This window comes from Pagrus major, chromosome 6 (assembly GCF_040436345.1).
Source record: "Pagrus major chromosome 6, Pma_NU_1.0".
NCBI lineage: Eukaryota > Metazoa > Chordata > Actinopteri > Spariformes > Sparidae > Pagrus > Pagrus major.
This window is the reverse complement of record NC_133220.1, coordinates 3,811,855-3,833,541: the sequence shown is the minus strand read 5'-3', so window position 1 is coordinate 3,833,541 and position 21,687 is coordinate 3,811,855. Positions and strand designations below refer to the sequence as shown.

Below are 21,687 nucleotides of genomic sequence, written 5' to 3'. Positions count from 1 at the left end.
TCGAGTGTTCAATTAAATTAGCGTTAACAAGTCAGTCCGTCTCCTAATGGCGTCACCTTTTGGATCAACCGTCCTTCTCTTAGCTTAAAAGTTGTATTATTATATTCTAAATGTATATATACTACCAGTTTTGTCTTAATTTTCTTTATCAAACATTTACGGTAATTAATGTGATTTAATTTGCAACCCATCGAGCTCAGTAAAGTTTTTGGTAAGTGGAACCTTTGGTATGTGGGGACTACAGTTTCCGCCGGTAGAGAGTGTCGTCGGACCCGGACTCTGGGAAGCGGCTGGAGAACTTGTTGCCACGTCGGAGTAGTGAGGAACCGGGTTTATTCATTCAGGAGAAAATAAGGAATACACGTTTCTGAAGGGTTTCTCGTTTATCTGCAGTCATGGTGAGTCCGATAACTCGTAATTAAAGCTGTAGGTGAAGCTGCTCGCTAACATTTGTGCTGTTTAACGTTCACCGTTAGTTGCTGACGTGCCCAAGTAGCTAGCCCGTTAGCAGACTTGCTAATGACAGAGAGCTAATCCCTGAAGCAGAAGTGTTTATCCTTATTTATGTGTCATTATTAATGCAGATTTTATTGTTTGTCAATTTCAGGTTTCCGTTATCAACACGGTGGACACCTCTCATGAGGACATGATCGTAAGTTGTTCTGCTTTTCCATTTAGCCCGAGCTTGTCATTAAAGCTAACGTTAGCATTCTCAGAAGAAACAGGATTTGCAGGTTGTTACAGCAAATACGTGAGGATTCATCTAGATGACATGTGTGTATTCCCTAGCTTCATGTTGTCAGTGTCGTCACTGTAACGTGCCGTTACTTTGATTTATTAGAGTAAGGGTGGGTTCAGGTTAAGGTAAAGGGAAAAGCTTGCACAACACCGGCAGTCACAGCTGACACGGTGGCTGCTGGTGTATTGTGATGTACTGACACTGTCTGGTTGGGGTGAGTGTGCCACATTTTAGGAAACAACCTTATAAACATATACTTCAACACAGTACACTGTAGATCTCTGATTGATGTAGAGGTTGGTTAATGAAAAATAAACTGTGGGTAGGAGATATTCAACAGTTCATCGTATATATACTTAAGAACTGTCCTCTGCCAGTGAAAGATCCCTGTGTTAATTGTGCTTTTGATATCGTCAGCCTTGATGAAAATATGAGAAGGTAAAGTGGGAGATTATTGTCTCACATCATGTCTTGATGTCTGTCTGTTTTAGCACGATGCCCAGATGGATTACTACGGTACTCGACTCGCCACCTGTTCCTCTGACCGCACTGTGAAGATCTTCGATGTCAGAAATGGAGGACAGATACTGGTCGCAGACCTCAGAGGGTAAAATACTGTTGTAGCTCCACTAGTCCAATAGAATAAAGGCTATGCAGCAGCATACAGACGTCAGGAGTTTGATTTAAACTCTGTCTCTGTCTCAGCCATGTTGGTTCTGACCTGTAATGCTACTGACTCATGACAACACCCAACGCGTTGTGACATTGTAACATAATGCCCATTGAACATCAATTAACTGCTGTCACTTGAAAAGTATTGGTAAATTATGATTCTTTTCAATACACTATCAATTATTTTGTCAGGTTATACATTTTAAAAATTAGTAAAAAATGATGTAAAACTTGCAGTACAAAGTTTTTAAAACTACATTTCCTGAGATATTTATTCTGTGCTAACACTGAAAGCATATTGTTGGCATATTTGTTTGAAATATTTTCTTCACTCTGAGCATTATGAACTAAACGTGGGTCTCTATGTTTGTGTAGCCACGAGGGTCCCGTGTGGCAGGTAGCGTGGGCTCACCCGATGTTCGGCAACATTCTGGCGTCCTGCTCCTACGACCGTAAAGTCATCATCTGGAAGGAGGAGAATGGATCCTGGGACAAGATGTATGAATACACCGGACACGAGTCATCAGGTCAGTCGATCTCTGTGTGTTAAATAACATCCAACAAGTTCTTTTCTGTGTCTCCTCTGAGAGCGACATCAGTTTGTGATCACTTTCTTAAGACTTTGCTCTTGTTTTATGTTTGTCTACAGTGAACTCTGTCTGCTGGGGTCCCTATGACTTTGGTCTGATCCTGGCTTGCGGCAGCTCAGATGGAGCTATTTCCCTTCTCACATTTACTGGGGATCAGCAGTGGGACGTCAAGAAGATCAGCAACGCACACACTGTAAGTCTGAGAGCAGCTCTGAGTCGATTATGAGTTTATATCTTTATTTTACTCTGTTTCTCCAGACTGGTCTTTACTCCCTCAAGCTGTGTGTCTACAGTTTGTTATTGTGTTGCATTTCCTTCAAGAGTATATTGTGTCACGTTTATTAATTCAGTTGTAATTTTCCTGCAGATCGGCTGTAACGCAGTCAGTTGGGCTCCTGCCGTCGTTCCAGGCAGCCTGATCGATCAGCCGTCAGGACAGAAACCGAACTACGTCAAGCGCTTCGTCTCCGGGGGCTGCGACAACCTCGTCAAACTCTGGAAGTAAGTTCTTGTTTCACAGACTTTCTGTGGCATCACATGTTTTTCTGTCTGGTGTTTTGTGACTTGAGATGGAGAAAATAGGGAGCAGAGAAGATTAATGATCTGTAAAGCATATTCAGCCACACTGTTAGAGTAGCATTTGTTTTCATGGCATTTACAGAATTCTGGTTGTGTTAAAGTCTTTATAACAAACAAACAAAATATGAACTTAATACAAATCCTTGAAAAATTACGGAAATTAAGGCATTTAGGTAAGTACATTTACATGCAGAAATAACTAAATAAATATAATTATTTTTCTGAGGTTGAGTGGCAACAGAACCTCAAAGTTAACTGCACAAATTTTTACATCAAAATCAGTTTCCACTACTATACTATACATATACTACAACGATACTATATATGTGAAAAAAAATTGTATAAAGCCTTTGGTCTGTAGTCAGATTACATTGTGGGTAATGAAGGTGCCATGTTTGACGAGGAAGACTTCATGGAATAAAAAAGAAACATATCTTGTTGCATAGATTTTCGTCCTTTTTTAAGCTCTCCATCATGAGTCAGACATTGTTGGAGTTCTCTTGTCAAGGAAGTAAGTTTTCTGTCAAATAAAGGCTAAGGGATCTGATGGTTTATGGCTGAACTGTCACTGATTGTTTCTTTCCACCTTCAGAGAGGAAGATGGTCAGTGGAAGGAGGACCAGAAGCTGGAGGCTCACAGTGATTGGGTGAGAGACGTCGGCTGGGCTCCATCTATCGGTCTACCCACCAGCACCATCGCCAGCTGCTCCCAGGTGAGATTGATTAGAAGTTTCTTGTTTTGTCCACAACCTAAATATATTCAGTTCACTGTCACAGAGAAGGACAGAAACCAGAAATATTCACATTTAAGAAGCTGAAACCAGAATTTGGAAATTTTTTTCCCTGAAAGAAAAAGACTCAAAACGATTTATGGATTATCAAAATAGTTCATGATTAATTCATCAGTTGAAACATTCTCCGAGATGACACATAACTTGGATGCCGTCCACCTTTCTGCCACCACCACCAGAGAGTCCAGCTCCACCCCCGTAACGTCCGTAACATTGGCGCCAATACCCTCAAACTGTGCTCCAGCACACAACAATAAACAGGATAACACTGGCCACCACAGCCCCATAAAACATTCTCAGCATTGTTCGGCTGATGAGTCAGCATGGAAAGAATTTAGTCGGATACATTTTTGATGTTTTGGTCACCCTTTCCTTTGAACCATCTTTTAGGACGGACGTGTGTTTATCTGGACGTGTGACGACCCCGCAGGAAACACCTGGACAGCCAAGCTGCTCCATAAGTTCAATGATGTTGTTTGGCACGTCAGCTGGTCTATCACCGGAAATATTCTGGCTGTTTCTGGAGGAGACAATAAGGTAGAGTGTCTATAATACACTAATACTGACACTGAATCACCAGAACACAGGATATTTTATTTACTCCTTACTTACTTCTCAAAATGGATGCAACAGAGATGTTTTTGTGCTCAGAATCACAAAACACACAATCTGACTGCTGTGAATGTGTTTGTTCTGTAGGTGACGCTGTGGAAGGAGTCGATGGACGGTCAGTGGGCTTGTATCAGCGATGTCAGCAAGGGCCAGGGAGCCGTGTCCACCATCACAGACACACAGCAGAGCGAGCAGTGACACTCACACACACACATACACACACACACAACAATGACCCCTGACTCTACAAAGATGACCCCGATCTTCAAAGATGAATTAAGAGTTACAAACATGACGGACAAACAACACATCATCCACGCAGATTGAGCTTTTGTTTGACCTTTACAATCTGTCCAGGAAAGATATCACAAACATGACTTTAACATATGTTTTATCATGTTGCACTCCACGGTTTCTTGTTTCCATCCATCCATTAGAGTTTTCTCATGTACATAAACGCTGGTTCAACAATAACTTATCCCATGATGCTCTGCTCCTGAAACATTCCACCTCCACCAGCGGAGAACAAAACTCAACCATCACCCGGGATGATCAGCATCGTGGGAAGCAGCAGCCCCCTGTTCTTTCTTTCACGTTTATTTTATTTACTGGTTAATACAAAAAGCTTTGTGTTGAGCAGGAAGCTCCGCTGTGTAACTATAAAACATCTCTCTTCACTGCTCAGGCTGAAGACAGATCCTGATGTTCTCACAGACGAAGCAGAGCAAAAAGTAATTTGACTGTCTGCTTCTCATTTAATTATAATAATTATCAGTAAATAAATGATTTTTTCAATAAACTCAATGACTACATTTTCTTTCCAACTCAAGAGTTTTATTGTCAATAGCTACAAAGTCTAAAGATGTTTTGTGTTAAATCCACAACCTGCCTTAATTAATCAGCCATTAAACTGCTGGGGCGACCACAAGTGAATATCTCAATATGTTGCCATGACAACCATGAATGAGGCATAATTGTAAACAGTTTTTGATTGTTTTTTTTTCTTTCAGTTGAAGATCAGAAACTATGGATGTGTTTTTCATATTTGATGTAATTAAACTATAACGTTAAAACAGAGTTCTGTTTCTTTTTTTAATTCCTGCGAACACACTGTCCAATATTTCTGTTGTTTTAATTATTACTTCAAGAAAGTATCCATTAAAATAAGCAACTTTTTTTTAGTTGTAAAAGTCGGGCATCAAGCAAAAGTACAGAATTATTAGCAACAAAATACACTGGAAATATTATTATATGATATTTATCTCAAATGTATGCACACTGGTCATGGTAACATCCTGTATATGTTATAATTACTCATCTTTTTCTTATCTTCCTCTGTTAGTCTTCTTGTTTTGCTGAGCGGCTGAATTTGCCTCCTGGGATCAATAAAGTTGATCTGAAAATAAAAGTTCCTATTGTAATACAGTAAAAGAAGGTTCAGTTGTGTTGTTTCAAACATTCAGGGAGGAGCTTCCTGTCATGAAAGATCATGGAAATGTGCTGTAACCCAAACCAACCCTGACCAACCCCGGCACTTATTAAGCCGCCTTTTATTTTTCGCCGCCTTTTTTATATGAATCACTTTCCACCTTCAGCTCTGACAGTTAATCAATCCACTCATCTTCTGTTATTATCTCACTGTGATTAGACACGTTTCAGTTGTTTTGAAGTCAAGTCAACTTTAATTATCTTGATCTTAGATATTTCAGAAGTCCGGCTGATTTTTGTGCAGAACATCTTTCAGCTTCTTAGCATATTTTCCAGCCTCTCCATTTCACTCTCCTTTACACTTTGTACTCCTCCATATCTCAGGGAAATGTTGTACTTTTTTCTCAACTAAATGTATTTTACAGTCATAGCTACATGATTTAATATCAACATTTTTAAGATAAAATTCATTGTTGAATGTTCAAACAACTAAAAACAAACAAGTGAAGGTTCTTCAGGTTTTACTTGAGTTAAACTACAAAAGTAAAATGTTGCTTTAGTATCAAAAGTAAAGTAGTTTGGTCTCTGTGACTTTTTATTATTATTATTATCTTATATGACATTTTAATGTTGATGCATTAATGTGAAAGAAGCATTTTCCTGTAGCTGCTGGTGATGATGGAGTGTTTTTAAAAAAAAACTTCCGTACAGGTAAAGATTCCCAACAGAGGGTTCAGGGCCCTGCGAAGGGTCACCAGATTAAATCTGAGGGGTCGTCAGATAATTAATTTCTCTTAATCATCAGAATTAAAATGAAGTTTATTTAACTGAGACTATCTGAGGAGTTTGAGGTGACATGCTGCTCTGAAACATGACAAGAGGCCTCAAACTACTTTTTTTGTACGAGGTCACAAGTCAAAAAGGTCGGGAACCACGCAGACTATGACGCATTTTATTAGTTTAAAAACTAGTATATTAAAACTACAATGATTTAATCTGAACAGTTGTGGAGTAGAAGTGTAAACCAGCAGACTATCTTCTGTAAATGTACTCAGTTACTTTCCTCCTCTGCTGATGGGACAGACAGGATGGAAATGAATAGATCGTATCGGCACCATTTGGCACTGACTTCTGAATTTACCATGAGTCACTGGACTGTGTAAAAGCGCGGCAAAATTTTGGCTGGCAGACAAACTTCCTGTTTTTCTCTCTCAGTTTAATCAAAGTGTTTCCAGCTGAAACTCTCAGTTACTTCTGTGTGCCAACGCTCTGACATCCTAGACCATCCGACTTTAATCATCTCAACAAGAGAGGTGAGGTTTTAACTGTTGTTGTTGTTGTTGTTGTTGTTGTTTGGTTTCTACTTTTCAATGTTAGAAATAAGTTAATTTTTCAGATTTATGTGCAACTGTAACATTTTGATCATGTGATGTCAGGTCAGTTTTGGCGGCAACGTGCTGGACTGACATTAAGACATTATTTTATCAACTTATGAGAATGTTTTAAATGATTTCAAATATAGTTTTTTTTAATTGAACATTGAACATTTATACTGCATAGTTAGTTTATCTTTATGTCCGTGTCCTGCCAATATCTCGGCCATCCCACATGGGATGACAAGACACAATCATCTTCTGGTAATACATTTAGGAAAAAACAAATTAATAAATGAATAATAGTCGCAGGGAAAAAAATGAGAATGAGAAAAGAAATCATCTAAAAATAAGTTGCAGAAGTCTGTTCCTCAAAACTTTCATTGAGGAAATGAGTCAGAGTTTGTACTAATAGTCGAGTATATTCACACCATGAACTACATTTCCTTTTCCTTTATTTCTTGATATTACAACATGGATTCTCCATGTTTTAGAGTGTTCAATAATAATTAATAAAACATAAGTGAATAGAAATACACTGATATAAAGACAACCATCTTCTGTCGGAGTCGAAGTGCAGCTGAAATTGTCAGATGTGTTCTTTCTGTTTCGTTTCCTCTCTTTTGCCTGCTGTCCTACTCTCTTCTTCTTCTCTCTCACACTTTCCCACTCATCAATGATTGTGGTTTGTTAGGTTTGGTTTGATTTTGGTTGTTGCAGTGATGCAACAGCGTGGCTCCATTGTCAGTCTGATAGTTGGTCCACCACTTAAAACAATATGCTTCCAAGAGCCTGAATTTCTGTTACTCTGTTGATCTTCTGACCTGCACCAGCAACCAAACCTCTGAAATAATCTAATTATTATTTTTTTTCTTAGTCAAAATGAAGATCGCAGCCTTCAATGTGAAGAACTTTGGATGGAAAAAGGTCAACAATAACTTTGTGCGGACACAACTGATCAAGGTAACTCACTGTGCTGGACTGTGGTAAAATATCTTATGTTCAGTGTGTAATGATTCAATTTATTTTGAAATAAAGTAAATCACAAAATGAGTAAAAAAAAAAACATATGACCATATTTTTGTGATGCTCACATTGTGTGAAAAGAGCTATGTCTGTTACGTATCCTAAACACATGATGGCCACATTTTCTCTGTATGTTCATCACAGAAACGAGACCTCTGTTCAGAATTTTACACTCAGTTTCTGCAAAAATGACCTTTTTTTTTTTTTTTTCCAACATATTTTTATTGAACAAGTTTTACAAAGCACATAAAAGACAGAAACGGACAAGTACACCACCGAAACAATACAAGGCAAAAACAGGCAACTAAAAACAATAAGAAATGAGACCAACATTAAAATCAAATAAGAAACGGACAAACTAACAAAAAGGCAAAAATAAATAAATAAATAAAACAAGAGTTTCAGGGAGCATGTAGTGGAAAGCGGGCTCTACATCTGGGATGCCGTATATACGCATCATCAACAAGACAGGTGATGCTATTTCCCACCCCCCCTCCAGGCCAAATCCATCAGTCCTGATTTCATCCTCTGGGCTTTAGCAGCTCCCAAGTAGTCAAAGAAAGAGTCCCAAATCCTGTAGAATGTGAAGGGTTTGTCCTTTAAGGCTGTAGAATAGGCTTCAAAAGGGATGATGTTTGTCACTGTACACAACCACTGATTTAGGGTTGGGGCTTTATCAGTGATCCACGTGAGTAGAATACACTTCCGGGCACAGTGTAACAGAATATGCAATAGTTTTGTGTTACGAAGATCGGCAGGTAACTCAGCAGTCAGACCCAGCAAACAAGTCCTGGCGCCCAGATGTAAAGGGCGCTTAAAGATCTTATCAAGCTGTTGAGCAATTATGATCCAAAACTGCTGGACATGGGGGCAGCTCCACAAACAATGAAAAAATGAGCCAACAGCAGACTGACATTTAGTACAAAGATCTGATATGGCAGGATTCATTCTGTGTCTGACCTCAGGAGTAATATATAGTCGATGTAAGATCTTGAATTGCCTCTCCCAGGCTGAATTAGATGCTAAGACATTGGTTGGCTGGTTACACAGGGCATCCCAGTCCTCCGGTTCTATTGTAGTACCTAGGTCAGATTCCCATTTGCCTTTCACTTTATAGGAGTTGTCCTCCTTGAAGCCGCACAGTATGCCATAAAGCCGTTTGGTAAAGAATTTAAGCTGTAAATTATCCACCAATAGAGTCTCTATAGGAGAGATGGCAAGTCCCCCAGAGAACACCTTTGACTTGGACAGGATAAAATTCCGAACCTGCAGATATTTAAGAAAGTCACCATTGGTGACACCAAACTTGTTTTTAACTTGCTGAAATGAGAGGATCGAGCCACCCTGAACCATGTCCCTAACTACTTTGATGCCTCTGCGGCTCCAATCAGCGAGACCAGCCCGAAGGCCAGGTGGGAAGTCTGGGTTATCATGAAGAGGGGTTAATAACGAAAAACAATTATTGTACCCTTCTAATTTCCTGACCTGCCTCCAAATATTTAACATATTCTTTAAAACCAAATTGTCATTTATCAATAACGATACTTTTTCTGGGGAAATATATAACAGGTTGCGCAGGGGGATTCTATCTAAAGAGGCTGATTCACAACTGAGCCAAGTAGAGTTAGGGTCCTGTATGAACCATTCCACAAGATATTTAAACTGTGCGGCCAATTGGTACAATGAAAATGACGGAGCTGCTAAGCCACCACGTTTGGCAGGCAGACTAAGAAAACTGTATCTTAGCCTAGGTCTTTTTTTGCACCAAATAAATGATATGATAGAACTGTTTAGCTGTGCAAGAATTTTCCTTGACAATATAACTGGGAGCATTTGAAAGAAATACAAGAGACGTGGGAGAATGTTCATTTTGATCAGATGGATACGGCCTAGCAAAGATAGGGGTAGGCCACACCACCTATCAAGGTCATGTTTTATGGTACGTAGGAGGGGGGTAAAATTAAGCATGTAAAGATCTTTTAGGCATGGAGAGACTTTAATACCCAAATAGGAAAAGCCAGCTGGAGACCAGCGAAATGGTTGCGAGATGTTTGGATCTAACAATTGTGAGTTGCCTAGTGCCATGGCCTCACTCTTAGAAAAATTTATTTTATATCCAGAAAAGGAGCCATATTTATTAATTAACTCTATCAATTTGGGAATTGACTGTCTTGGGGAGTTGAGGTAGATTAAAACGTCGTCGGCATACAGAGAAATTTTGTGCTGTTGGCCATTTAAGGTGATTCCTGGTATGCTGACATCCTGTCTTATAACTGCAGCTAGAGGCTCCATAGCCAAGGCAAACAAAAGTGGGCTCAAGGGGCAACCCTGCCTGGTGCCTCGTTCAATACTAAAATTACTAGACCTGAGCCCATTAGTAATTACAGCTGATAGAGGTGAAGTATATAAGATCTGGATCCATTTTACAAAATCGTCCCCCAAACCAAATTTATTAAGTGTGGAGAAGAGGTAAGGCCATTCCAGCCTATCAAACGCCTTTTCTGCGTCAAGAGAAACAACCAAAGCCTCGGAGCTGTACATTGAGGAGTGCTGAATGATATTGATCAATCTTCTTACATTATGAGAAGAGTATCTCCCCCGAATGAACCCAGTCTGATCATTAGTTATGATATTGGGGAGGATTTTCTCCAAACGCAGGGCTAGGACTTTTGCTAAAAGCTTCATGTCTAGGTTCAAAACTGATATGGGTCTATATGAAGAACATTCTTCTGGCGCTTTACCCTTTTTAAAAATGACCTTTTAATGTTGAAAAGAACAAATTGTCAATGACTTACTGGCACACTGGAATAAAGCAAAAGCATTTAAATGTTAATAATAACACCTGTACTGATATGCCTTATTCAAGTTGCTCTTTCAACCACGTTCACCACTCTTGCTTTATGTCTGTTGCAGATTGTGTCTCGGTACAGCTTGGTGGTGGTGCTGGAGGTGGTGGATAAAAGTGGCAAGGCCATGGACAAGTTCCTCACAGAACTGAATGACTTCGGGTGCGTTGTCTGCACATGGACGAATACACATCAGCCAATTCTCACAATGCAAGAAAAAAAAATGTTTAAACTCATCCAAATGTATTCGCACTTTAACATAAATCTAAATTATTATCACTGTGTTTAACAATTTTTCTTCGATGGGCGGATAAAAACTGATTTCCAGTTGTTTGTGTCTTTTGACAGAAGTAACAAAAGACATCCGTATGCCATGAAGTGCAGTGAACCTCTGGGACGAAGCTCCCACAAGGAGAAGTTTGTCTTCTTCTACAGGTACGAAGAGAATTACTGACTCTTAATGTAAATCAAGTACCGTATGTGCTCATCACAGTGTCAGTACTTTTAACAAAGGTAATCTAACTCTGTGAATTTAGTAAAACATTTGAAAGTGTGTGTGTGTGTTTGTTTGTGTCTGCTCAGAGTGGATGAGGTGAAGGTGATCAAATCCTACCAGTGGGATGAAGGATATGCCGACCACCTCGCCAGAGAGCCCTTTCTTGTGCACTTCAGTTTTCCAAATACAGGTAAATGTGTGTGTGTGGTAACGAAGGGGGGTTATGCATTAGTTAGTAAGATGTATCTTACTGGTTGTATTTGTTGTCCCAGTTGTGAAGAAGCTGGTCCTGATCCCCGTCCACACCAAACCAGACTCTGCAGAGACCGAGCTGAGCGCTCTGGATGATGTGGTAAAAGCTGTGAGAAGCAACCTGAGGACTGATGTAGGTGGTGTATAATAAATGAAACGTATGGTAATAATAATTATTATTATATGAGGATGTTTGATCAATTTCTTTACCACTGCACATATGTGACACTTACTGTATATGGTAGAGAGTAAGTTTGTAATGTTTCCATTGCGACCACTGGATGTACGACTGCTGCCATGAGTAACAGAGGCTCTACAGCAGATCAGGTTCATACTGAGATCCAGAAGAGTGTCTTCATCGTACCTCTGCATGGATTATATAGATTGTGTGATGCCCAGTTTATTTTCAGTGTGACTCTGGAGGACTTCAACACAGTTTGTCGTTGTGTTTAGTTTGTTCTTACTGATGATGTTTTGAAGATTTGCAGATTTTTTGTTGCAGAACATCATGATTTTGGGGGACTTTAATGCAGATGGACGTTACCTCTCCAAGAAGAAGAAGGAAAAGGTCTCCATATTCTCCCCACCCTACTGTTGGCTGATTGACGATGATGCCGACACGACAAGCAGCAACAATAATGACCACACCTACGACAGGTAACTTTACATGTTGTTTGACGTAACTTGATGAAATAGTGTCTGTTGCTAAAGTTGCTCCCTGTGAGGTATTAACTTGGTTTCAATCTGCAGTCTCACCACTAGATGTCACAACATCCTTCACACTGGACTTTTAAAGAGCTTTGAGCTGAGCTTTTTTCACAGCTGCTAACTGGAACTGTTGTGGATGAGAAAGTCCCAAACAGGGCCGGTTCATCCACAGAGCTCACTGTGAACATCCTGCAGTTACTTTGTCAATATTGTGAAAACAACAAGCAAAATGTGGTGCTCGTCCCCGGTGTGGAGTCAGATATCTCAGACAAAGATTTTAAAATGTAAACCAAAACCATCACATGTGCATGGCTACATACCACTACTGGTAAAGTGAGAGTCAAAGTTAGAAAACATTTATTCATGTTGTTGCCATTTCCTGCCAACAGGATTGTGGTGTATGGAGAAGACATGTATGACGCTGTTGTGCCCGACTCAGCTCAACCTTTCAACTTCCAGAGAGAGTACAGTCTCTCCGATGAAGAGGTGAGACTGACGTTTAGCATGAAGGAGTCGGACGGAGATCAGTTCGAAAACTTTCATACAATTAAGTTAAAAAACTTTCTTTGACTTGTTTTTCTTCCAGACTCAACAGATCAGTGACCACTACCCTGTGGAGGTGGAGCTGAACGAGAGATAACATCAGACTAATGAGCCCAGAAGACAACCAACGAAGAGTAAAGGTATTTTACTGACATCATTAATATATATTTTTTTACCTGCACCATGTGGGAAACACAAACCAGAACTGAATACTCATCAACACAAAATGTATTGAGGGGTTTTTGGTGCTTTAGGTCCCTTCATCTGTTTGAATGTTCTTTGTTTTGTGATTATAACATCTTTAAAAAATATTCTTATTGAATGTTTTTATTGTTTGTTAGAAACATTTAACCATCCTGGTGAAAATAAGTGACATCTGTGATCAACTCTGTCCCCCAGAAATTAGACTAATCAGCCACTAATGGTGCCTTATGGCTCGTTCATGAGACATGTTGTCTCTCAGCCACAGCGTCTTTTTTGACACTAGGTGTCGCCAAAGTCCTGAAAATACAACAAGTAAGATCATAATGATGGATGCTGATGTCAGATGTTGACTGATGTTTCTGCTTCTCTTCATATCTTCTTCTGTCTGAACTGAATTTTCTGTTTTGTTTGTGTCTTTCTGTGAATTAATCTCTGACAGGGAGTCAGAAGAAGAAGGATGTCTGGAGGGCCGCAGTATAACCCTAATAGTCACTCGTAACGCAACGAGTATTTTTGTGGTTTCTTTATTATGAAAAGCTCTCTGTTGTTTCTGCATTAAAGATATAACATGTATCATTTCTGCATTAAAATGACAAAAACTGACCAGACGTTTGTTGTAAACCAGAAAAATCAGTAACATCCAGGAGAGTCGGAGAGTGAGGAAGTCCACAAAAATGACTTAATATAACACAAGTAAAACTAAAATACAACCTCGTCCTTGTTGTCTTGTTTAATGAAAATCAAATGCAGACACAGCAGTGTCACATGACTCGAGTCTGACTCCAGTCGCAAATTTGAGGCCTTGAAACTTGCTTGAGTTACAATAATAAACAAAATATACAATGTAAAATATTTGCATTTTTGTATATATTTGTAGGTTATGACAAAAGAGGAGAACAGCAGTAGGAGAGGTCTACGGGGTCCTGGAAGGGACAAGGATGTGGTTTTTTTAAAACTAGAATTACGAACCTGCACGTCTGTTTTATTAAAACATGAATTACCTCTGAAACCAGGCGTTGCTGCAGGAAGGTCTGAGGTCATCATCCATCTTTTGGTAGAACAGTGTATTAATAATCACTCCACTGAAGTTAATAAGGTGTATTATTATTGTGTAACAGTATAAGGCACATGTAGGTATTTTGATTGAGTCCCGGTGAAGGTGGTATTAGCCATTCTGACAGCCATGTTGATGGACACGTTGTCAAGGTAACAGTAGTTTGGTAATGATTCATTTATGAAATAATGTTGCAGCAGTGACTTCTGCTCATCAGGACGAACGATTAACAATGGATGTAAGTGCATATAGTATCATATCCATGTGACAATTGTGACAGAAAACGTACATTTATTAAAAGACCTTCACTTTTCCACGAGACTCTCACACAACTTCCTTCAATCTTCCTCCTGAAGCTCCAAAATGCAGTGGACATGCGAGAGCCGACTGATCGAGCTGGAGCGTGAGGGCATCATGTGCACGTGTACACAAAACGACTTAAAAAAAAACAAAAAGACACATCCATGTCACCTCCCGGCCTCCGTAGAGGTCACATCAGTGACACGACCTACTTCCCCCACACCACCACAGGTACATGAATGTGTCATTTTATCTAACAGCTCATCAAATGTTATCTAGAAAGCATTAAGTCTAAGATATCTTGGACTTGCTTTGAATCGATTTCAGGCCCATAAAACCAGTTAAACTATGCGTGGAGGTCACCAGCTACCTTGACTTGACTTGTAGCAGGTACTCGACTAGCTCGATCCTCACCACAGGAACTTGGGACTTGCTTGAGACTTGAAGGTTAAAACTTTTGACTTGCACGTGTGGCTCTCATCTCTGAAGCATGTTTCCCCTCTCTCAGCCTTTATACACAACCATCGATTGGATTCTAGTATTTATGCTAAGCTAAGTTTACCTTGCGAGGCAGCTGGATCATGATCGTGATTGTGTGATCTTGCAAATCCGTCTTTCCAGACTTCCAGCTATGTGTTGGTCAAACACACAACTATTGAACCAACAGAGAGAAGTGACAGAAAACAATGGCGGCTCCTCCAGATGTTAGCGTAGCTGCTATTAGCATCAGTTATATCAGAAGTGGAGAGTTTATTTAATTGAAAGAGGAGCAAAGAAGAGTACCACTGGTGGTAGTGCTCTCCTGCTATTGATCTGATTGGTTAGCCTGTGATAGACACATGGCTCGTCCAATTATCTGCCAAACATTTATTTAAAGTGCCCGCCCTTTTCCAAACAGTTTTATCAGATGGTTCTGTGTAACTAAACCATCTGGAGTGTCAGATTAAAGCTAAACTAACGACACACTGATCCTCTCAACTCTCTTTCAGATATTTTCTTGATGAAAGAACATTTAAATTTCTCTTCAAGTCTTTTCCACTCAGCGTGTGAGTGACTGTGATGTTTGTGGTTAAATGCTCGGCAGGACGTACAGACAGGAAACACTTTCTGATAACAGGAGCTGTTGGGTGGTTTGCATGCATGTGTGTGAACTGGCTTTGTGACCAGCAGAGTGACTTCCTGTCGCTCAGAGGTTCACAGTCGTTCAGTCGGTCTGCTGATACAGGAGCAACTTTATATTAAGCTTCTTTCAACTGGACTAGTGAGTTATTCTTCTGTTTGTTTAATGTTTTCTACTATTGTGAACTAAAAACTCTTGTAGAGAGCACTAGAACTGACACTCTTACAGAAAGCTGATATATTTTAAAATGAAATACATTTTCAGTTTTATTTTAAAGACTTCAAAATGAAACTAGAAAATTGCTGCTGACGTTGCACCAGAGCAGCAAACGTCCACAACTCAGTTTTATAACATAACGTTGTTTGAAATTAACATTGTTGTTGTCAGAGAGAGAAGCTGAGCATTGTGATGTGCAATTAAGTTGTAGGAGAAAGAATAAAAGAGAGTGCAACTGACTTCAATTATAATGTGTAAAAGGGAAAAAAGATAAGTTTAGTGGTAGAAAGTAGCTCAGTACTTTTATTTTCCATTGTTAACTACTTTTTAATTTAACTCCTCTACACTTCAGAGGTAAATACTGTATTTTTTACTCTATTTACTTTACATGTCACTATCTTATAGAATATGATGCATTACCACCATACAAATAGCCATAAAATTCAAAGTGTCACCTACATTACAGTGTGGAAGTTGTGGTGTAAAAGACAGCTGACGTTCTCATTCTCAGCAAAACCAACCGCAGCGTTAACATCTCACTTTCCCACACTTCATCTGTCTCAGCTTCTTCCCTTTTTTTTCTTCCTCCACAGTTTCAACACTTTGAACACAAGTCACAATGAAGATTGCAGCCTTCAATGTCAAGAACCTGGGCTGGAAAAAAGTCACGGACAAGACTGTGGTCCGCTCCCTCACCAAGGTAACTCCTTAATAATAACATAATCTGAATATTAATGACGATAAACGACCCAATCACAGAAAACATGTTGGCAATGCACTTTTCTGCAAACCACAGATATGTTGAAAAGTTTCTTTATGTTCTATTTTCATTTTTTATTTTGTGGCATCACTTTACACTCAGTCTGGTTATGTTTAGTCTCAAAATCCACTCGCTTAGAGTTCAGAAAACATCAAGTTTTGGCTTAAAATACACAGTTTGGTTTCCAAAAAACATGACTGCAGATGTGCCGAATTCCCACCAAACATATCAGGTTTTTGTCGGCACCAACATTTTATCCTGGGCTGATTATTAACATGTATGTACACAGTATGATATGTGCACATTCAAACGGCAAGCTGCTTTGACTGTGTTTGTTCCAGATCATGTCTCGGTACAGTGTGGTGGTCATACTCGAGGTGATCGATAAGAGCGGTAAGGCCATGGAGAAGTTACATCAAGAGCTCAACAGCAGCAGGTGACTTCTCTGCACATGAAGCAAATAGAGAGGAGTTATTTTTCTTACATGTAAAACACTAAAACAACCAATAATGTCCATTTTTCTGGTAAGGAACATTTTTCAAAAAAAGCCTCTGGGGATGTCGGTGTCAGTTTGACAGACCACCACTCTGGTCCAGACTGAAATATCTCGGCAAATATTCAACTGATTGTCATGAAATTTTGTGCATATATTCATGTCCCTGACAGAGAAAAGTCCACACGTCCTCTCCTCCAGTAGAAGTTCAGATACTTGTGTAAAAGCAGACTCTGGTAAAAGTAGAAGTACTGATTCAACTTCTTTACTCCAGTAAAAGTAATAGAGTACAGGCTCTGACATGTACTCAGAGTATCAGAGTAAAAAGTCTCCCTCTGAAGGACATTTGTGGTCAAAGCTACTGAAGCTCACGTCATATTAATATAATTCAAAGACTATTAAAGTTAAAGGTAGAGTCAGTAGGATTTGTCCCAGCTGTTCCTGAACGCACCACAAAGATAGTTGATTGTTGAGTCTCATTCCCAGGACGTCAAATAGCCACATGTTGGGTTGGTAAAGCGTCCCGAGCAGCAACAAAGTGGGAAAATAAGAAAATCTCTGCAGATACGAGACACTAACACGCCTTTTCTCCCCATTCAGCCTCCCTCTCTGTCTGTTTAAAAGTAATAATCTCCTTTTTGTGTTGTTTCTGTTTCCCTCAGCTGGAACCGAACCCGTCCCTACTCCATGATCGCCAGCAATCAGCTGGGACGAGACACCTACAAGGAGCAGTTTGTTTGTTTCTACAGGTAGGAGAGTCCAGATTCACCGTCAGCCCTCAAATAAAGGATCACTCTGAAATTAAAGCTGTTATGAATGGGTAAATCAATGGGTAAAGTGCATTGTGGGTAATGAAGGCTCCAGGTTTTGAAAAGCAGTCCACTGGTCTAACAACACTGGATCGATACAGCAGAACCACAGATATCACCTTTTTATTCCAAAGCCTGCCGCCTACATAACCCACAATGCAATTTAGCCAGTGAGTGACATCAGTGGAAGCAATTACGACCATTATTATTATGATCAAACTTATTCTTTCTCGGGGCCTGCTCATGTAGCGTGCCTACAAACACGTCATTGATTTATTACAAGTGTGTGTTTATGTGTGTGTGTGTGTGTTTATGTGTGTGTGTGTGTGTGTGTGTGTGTGTGTGTGTGTGTGTGTGTGTGTGTGTGTGTGTCCCAGAAAGGACGAGGTGACACTGGAGGCTTGTCATCAGTATGAAGACAATCAAGTTGGAGATGTGGACGTCTTCGCCAGAGAGCCCTTCATCCTGCGCTTCAGCTGTCCAACTACAGGTCTGTGCTGAGTGTTTCTGTTGATTTATGTCTGAATGTGTCCGCATGTGTTTATGGTTCTGTGTATTACAGTTGTGAAAGACCTGGTTCTGATCCCAGTCCACACGAAGCCCGAGGACTCGCAGAAGGAGCTGGACGAGCTGCATGACGTGGTCGATGCCATCAGGAAGAAGTGGAAAACTAATGTAGGTCTGAAAGCGACACAATCACCAGAATAAATGTTGGCAGTGTGCGTTTCTGCACAGATGTGCTGGAACTTTTCTTTTTGTTCAGTTTTTTTAATTTTATGTTTTAACATTGCTGTGCTTACGTTCTGGTTAGGTTTAGACACAAAAATCACTTTTAAAAAATCACAGTGTAATTTAAAATATCTGGTTCTGTTGCGCAAACACAGCTTGAAATTGTCCTGTGATCTGCTAGAAAATATCCAGTGGTTTCATTCCACCAACCCCTCCACCTGCTGACATTGATGTCAGCTCATATACACGTCATGTAAATGTGATATAGCACATATAGCGACGAGGCTGTTAGTTTGACTTTGTTACACTTGTTTTTCCTTCTGTTACACCATTTTTATGATGCATCTTCCAGATAAACAGGTTTGTAAACACATTTCAATGGACAACAGAAACATTTTTAACTTCTGGTGTCACAAAATGTTGCAGTTTCTCCAACACAACAGCAAACATTGTCTTAAAAGTGCAATATGTCAGCCACCATTTGATTTAATACTCCAAACCAGTAGGGGGCAGCATATAACCAGAGTAACCACCAGCTGCTGCTACTGTTAGCAGTTGCAGCTGGCAGTCATATTAACTGACTCTATGCTGATTTTAGTTACTTACATGTTGATTTTGATATTATGTGAGTTGAAAAACAAAAAGAAAAAAAAGGAAAGGAAATAGAGCAGGAGAAGGCAGAACACTGATGTTTGGTCATTTGCAATGAGCTATTTTTGTATTTTTTAACTTTAGTTACTCAGAGATGTTTTCTTTCCTTCCTGGACACGTTTCAACTCCAGACACTGTTTATTCAGCCTCCTGTCACTTTATGGCTGTTTCATATCTGAATGCAAATACAGTATGAAAGTCTGAGTGTGATAAAGAGGCAGAGACTGTGCACGTTGTAGGGCACTCTTTCATTTAATTTTTGAATAATGTCTTTACAACTGAAAGCACATAAAAATGCACTGAATGAATTAAGGACATGACTGATGCACTACAGATGAAACAGATACCTGCTGTCCTCAGGGAAAAGGAAACAGGTGTGCTGGGCTGTTAATCAGTAACCATTATTGGCTACTTCTCTGTCGCTCATGGACGAAGCGACCAGACTCCCTTAAAAAAACGTGCATGACTGTTAATTATTTTGTGTTGTGTTCTTTGTTCCTCAGAAAATCATGATTCTGGGGGACTTTAATGCAGACGGACGTTATCTCTCCAAGAAGAAGAAGGAAAAGATCCGCATCTGCTCCGCTCACTACCACTGGCTGATAGAGGACGATGTCGATACCACATCTAGTAACTTCAACGACCACACCTACGACAGGTGAGACACATCTCAATCTGTGTTTTGTCTTGTTTAATTGTTTCTAAAGATCATGATGCAGCTTCTACCGACAGGATCGTGGTGTACGGACAGACCATGCTGAACGCCATCGTCCCCGGCTCGGCCAAGTCTTTCAACTTCCAGAGAGAGTTCAAGCTGACTGATGAGGAAGTAAGAAGCTCGTTATCATCAACTGTTTAATGTGTTTTTAAAAAGAGAACATAATTCAAAATATGACTGTATTTCATTTCCAAGACTCTGAGTATCAGTGACCACTATCCTGTGGAGGTCGAGCTGAAGACTGATCAGAAACACAAAGCACCGACTCGAAGGAGGACGGCTCTGCCTCAAGCAGAGAGGACAACGTCAAACAGACAAGCTCAGACGACAGGTATCTTTTGTTTTATTGACATCAGTGATACATACTGCATGTACTGTATTTATGTTTTACTATCTGAAAAAAAGATAGTAAAAATGTGAACCTGCACATTTCAGTTTTGTCCTGTTCATGTCAATTAAACACTAACAGGACCACAGAAGAAGAAGGTCAAGCCAACGGGATTACAGAAGAAGAAGAAGAAGAAGATGGCACCTAAAAGGAAGAGAGGACTGTCATCAGACACACCGGCCAAGAGAAGACGTTTGGACGATCAATGAACAGACTTTAAAGATCTTACATCAATTAACAACTTTAAAGAATTGTTATCAGAGTTACAGCCAGAAATAACTGCCTAAAAATATGATCATTTAAATCTGCTACTGCTCAGCACAGGTGATTTATTTTGACACCTGAAAGTCCAAACGACCTCTTTTTGATTGCACTTTATTGGCATTGTCAACCGGGACAATACTCCTCCAGCCGGATGTATCTAAAGAATACATGTAATAATAATAATAAATAAAGTTTACAGAAACCAGCTTTAAAAGGCAACATCAACCAGAATACTGCTAAGACCTTTTCTTTAACACACATTTATTTACATGACCGGCTTTTAAAGGAGCAATTTGTAAGATATGGCCAAAATTTGAAAAAAATAAAATAAATAATATAATAATTCATGGTTCATGACTTCAATTGGTTCAATTGTAATTGTTATGTCGGTGTGTCAGCTGTTCCCTCTTTACCTGAACTGTCACACCTTGTGTACCTGGAGGTGATAAGATTTGGCTCGTTTACCTGGAGATGATAAGATTTGGCTCATTTACCTGGAGGTGGTAAGATTTGGCTCGTGTACCTGGAGGTGATAAGATTTGGCTCATTTACCTGGAGGTGATAAGATTTGGCTCGTTTACCTGGAGGTGATAAGATTTGGCTCATTTACCTGGAGGTGATAAGATTTGGCTCGTTTACCTGGAGGTGATAAGATTTGGCTCGTGTACCTGGAGGTGGTAAGATTTGGCTTGTTTACCTGGAGGTGGTAAGATTTGGCTCATTTACCTGGAGGTGGTAAGATTTGGCTCATTTACCTGGAGGTGATAAGATCTGGCTCGTGTACCTGGAGGTGATAAGATTTGGCTCGTGTACCTGGAGGTGATAAGATCTGGCTGCATTCAGGCTGCAGAGGAGGGGTTGTGATGGTGAGAGGCTCCAGCTCTAACCTGCACCTGAAGTCACTGTTTTCTTTCTCCTCAGACCTGACTGTTGCAACACATCAGCGATTACGTGACTCATATTTCCGAGGAAAATGTGGGTGAGGTGTCTGAGTGTGTTTGTTTGGATTTTTAAATGAAAAGCTGAAAGGAACCTCAGTGAAATTAGATCCTGTGTGTGGGTGTGTGTGTGGGTGTGTGCTGCACTCTACTATTGAACTTTGCTTTCCTGATATTTCCTGTTTGGCACAGATCTGAGTTTTTGACTAAGGGCACTGTGAAAAGTTTTGACTCCTGCTCAATAAAAAGGTGAATTACAGGGTGCCCTGGTGGCTCAGCTGGTTGGGGCTGTGTCATTGCTGGTATGTGCATGCACACAGGGCCGGCTCTTGGCAATAGGCCATGTGTGTGTGTGTGTGTGTGTGTGTGTGTGAGTGTGTGTGTGTGT

The 21,687-nt window shown here is 40.0% G+C and overlaps 3 protein-coding genes across 3 annotated transcripts; all 3 read left to right on the top strand.

Annotated features, from left to right (window-relative positions):
* The first annotated feature begins 257 nt into the window (after window positions 1-257).
* On the top strand, window positions 258-5,060 carry sec13 (SEC13 homolog, nuclear pore and COPII coat complex component). The gene is made up of 9 exons (XM_073468726.1): window positions 258-398; window positions 608-652; window positions 1,231-1,346; window positions 1,787-1,938; window positions 2,061-2,194; window positions 2,369-2,502; window positions 3,173-3,293; window positions 3,762-3,908; window positions 4,071-5,060. The coding sequence occupies exons 1-9, from the start codon at window positions 396-398 to the stop codon at window positions 4,179-4,181; spliced, it is 963 nt and encodes a 320-aa protein (XP_073324827.1). The 5' UTR covers window positions 258-395; the 3' UTR covers window positions 4,182-5,060.
* A 1,595-nt stretch (window positions 5,061-6,655) lies between these two features.
* LOC140997455 (deoxyribonuclease-1-like) lies at window positions 6,656-13,462 on the top strand. The gene is made up of 10 exons (XM_073467372.1): window positions 6,656-6,724; window positions 7,662-7,747; window positions 10,724-10,818; window positions 11,005-11,091; window positions 11,239-11,342; window positions 11,425-11,537; window positions 11,907-12,061; window positions 12,502-12,598; window positions 12,699-12,795; window positions 13,299-13,462. Exons 2-9 carry the CDS (start codon window positions 7,667-7,669, stop codon window positions 12,750-12,752), a joined length of 786 nt encoding a protein of 261 aa, XP_073323473.1. The 5' UTR covers window positions 6,656-6,724; window positions 7,662-7,666; the 3' UTR covers window positions 12,753-12,795; window positions 13,299-13,462.
* Window positions 13,463-15,415: 1,953 nt separating this feature from the next.
* LOC140997454 (deoxyribonuclease-1-like) lies at window positions 15,416-20,703 on the top strand. Its single transcript, XM_073467371.1, has 10 exons — window positions 15,416-15,474; window positions 16,143-16,249; window positions 16,651-16,745; window positions 17,465-17,551; window positions 17,989-18,101; window positions 18,174-18,286; window positions 19,495-19,649; window positions 19,724-19,820; window positions 19,905-20,040; window positions 20,179-20,703. The coding sequence occupies exons 2-10, from the start codon at window positions 16,169-16,171 to the stop codon at window positions 20,304-20,306; spliced, it is 1,005 nt and encodes a 334-aa protein (XP_073323472.1). The 5' UTR covers window positions 15,416-15,474; window positions 16,143-16,168; the 3' UTR covers window positions 20,307-20,703.
* Window positions 20,704-21,687: the final 984 nt, after the last annotated feature.

Excerpts from the sequence above, each read along its gene's own strand:
- sec13 (XM_073468726.1), top strand. Across the intron at positions 1,347-1,786 it reads CTGGTCGCAGACCTCAGAGG|CCACGAGGGTCCCGTGTGGC; the intron begins GTAAAATACTGT and ends ATGTTTGTGTAG. Across the intron at positions 3,294-3,761 it reads CCATCGCCAGCTGCTCCCAG|GACGGACGTGTGTTTATCTG; the intron begins GTGAGATTGATT and ends ACCATCTTTTAG.
- LOC140997455 (XM_073467372.1), top strand. The coding sequence starts at position 7,667 with ATGAAGATCGCAGCCTTCAATGTGAAGAACTTTGGATGGAAAAAGGTC. Across the intron at positions 7,748-10,723 it reads TGCGGACACAACTGATCAAG|ATTGTGTCTCGGTACAGCTT; the intron begins GTAACTCACTGT and ends TGTCTGTTGCAG. Across the intron at positions 11,343-11,424 it reads CTTCAGTTTTCCAAATACAG|TTGTGAAGAAGCTGGTCCTG; the intron begins GTAAATGTGTGT and ends TTGTTGTCCCAG.
- LOC140997454 (XM_073467371.1), top strand. The coding sequence starts at position 16,169 with ATGAAGATTGCAGCCTTCAATGTCAAGAACCTGGGCTGGAAAAAAGTC. Across the intron at positions 16,250-16,650 it reads TGGTCCGCTCCCTCACCAAG|ATCATGTCTCGGTACAGTGT; the intron begins GTAACTCCTTAA and ends TGTTTGTTCCAG. Across the intron at positions 18,287-19,494 it reads GGAAGAAGTGGAAAACTAAT|AAAATCATGATTCTGGGGGA; the intron begins GTAGGTCTGAAA and ends TTTGTTCCTCAG.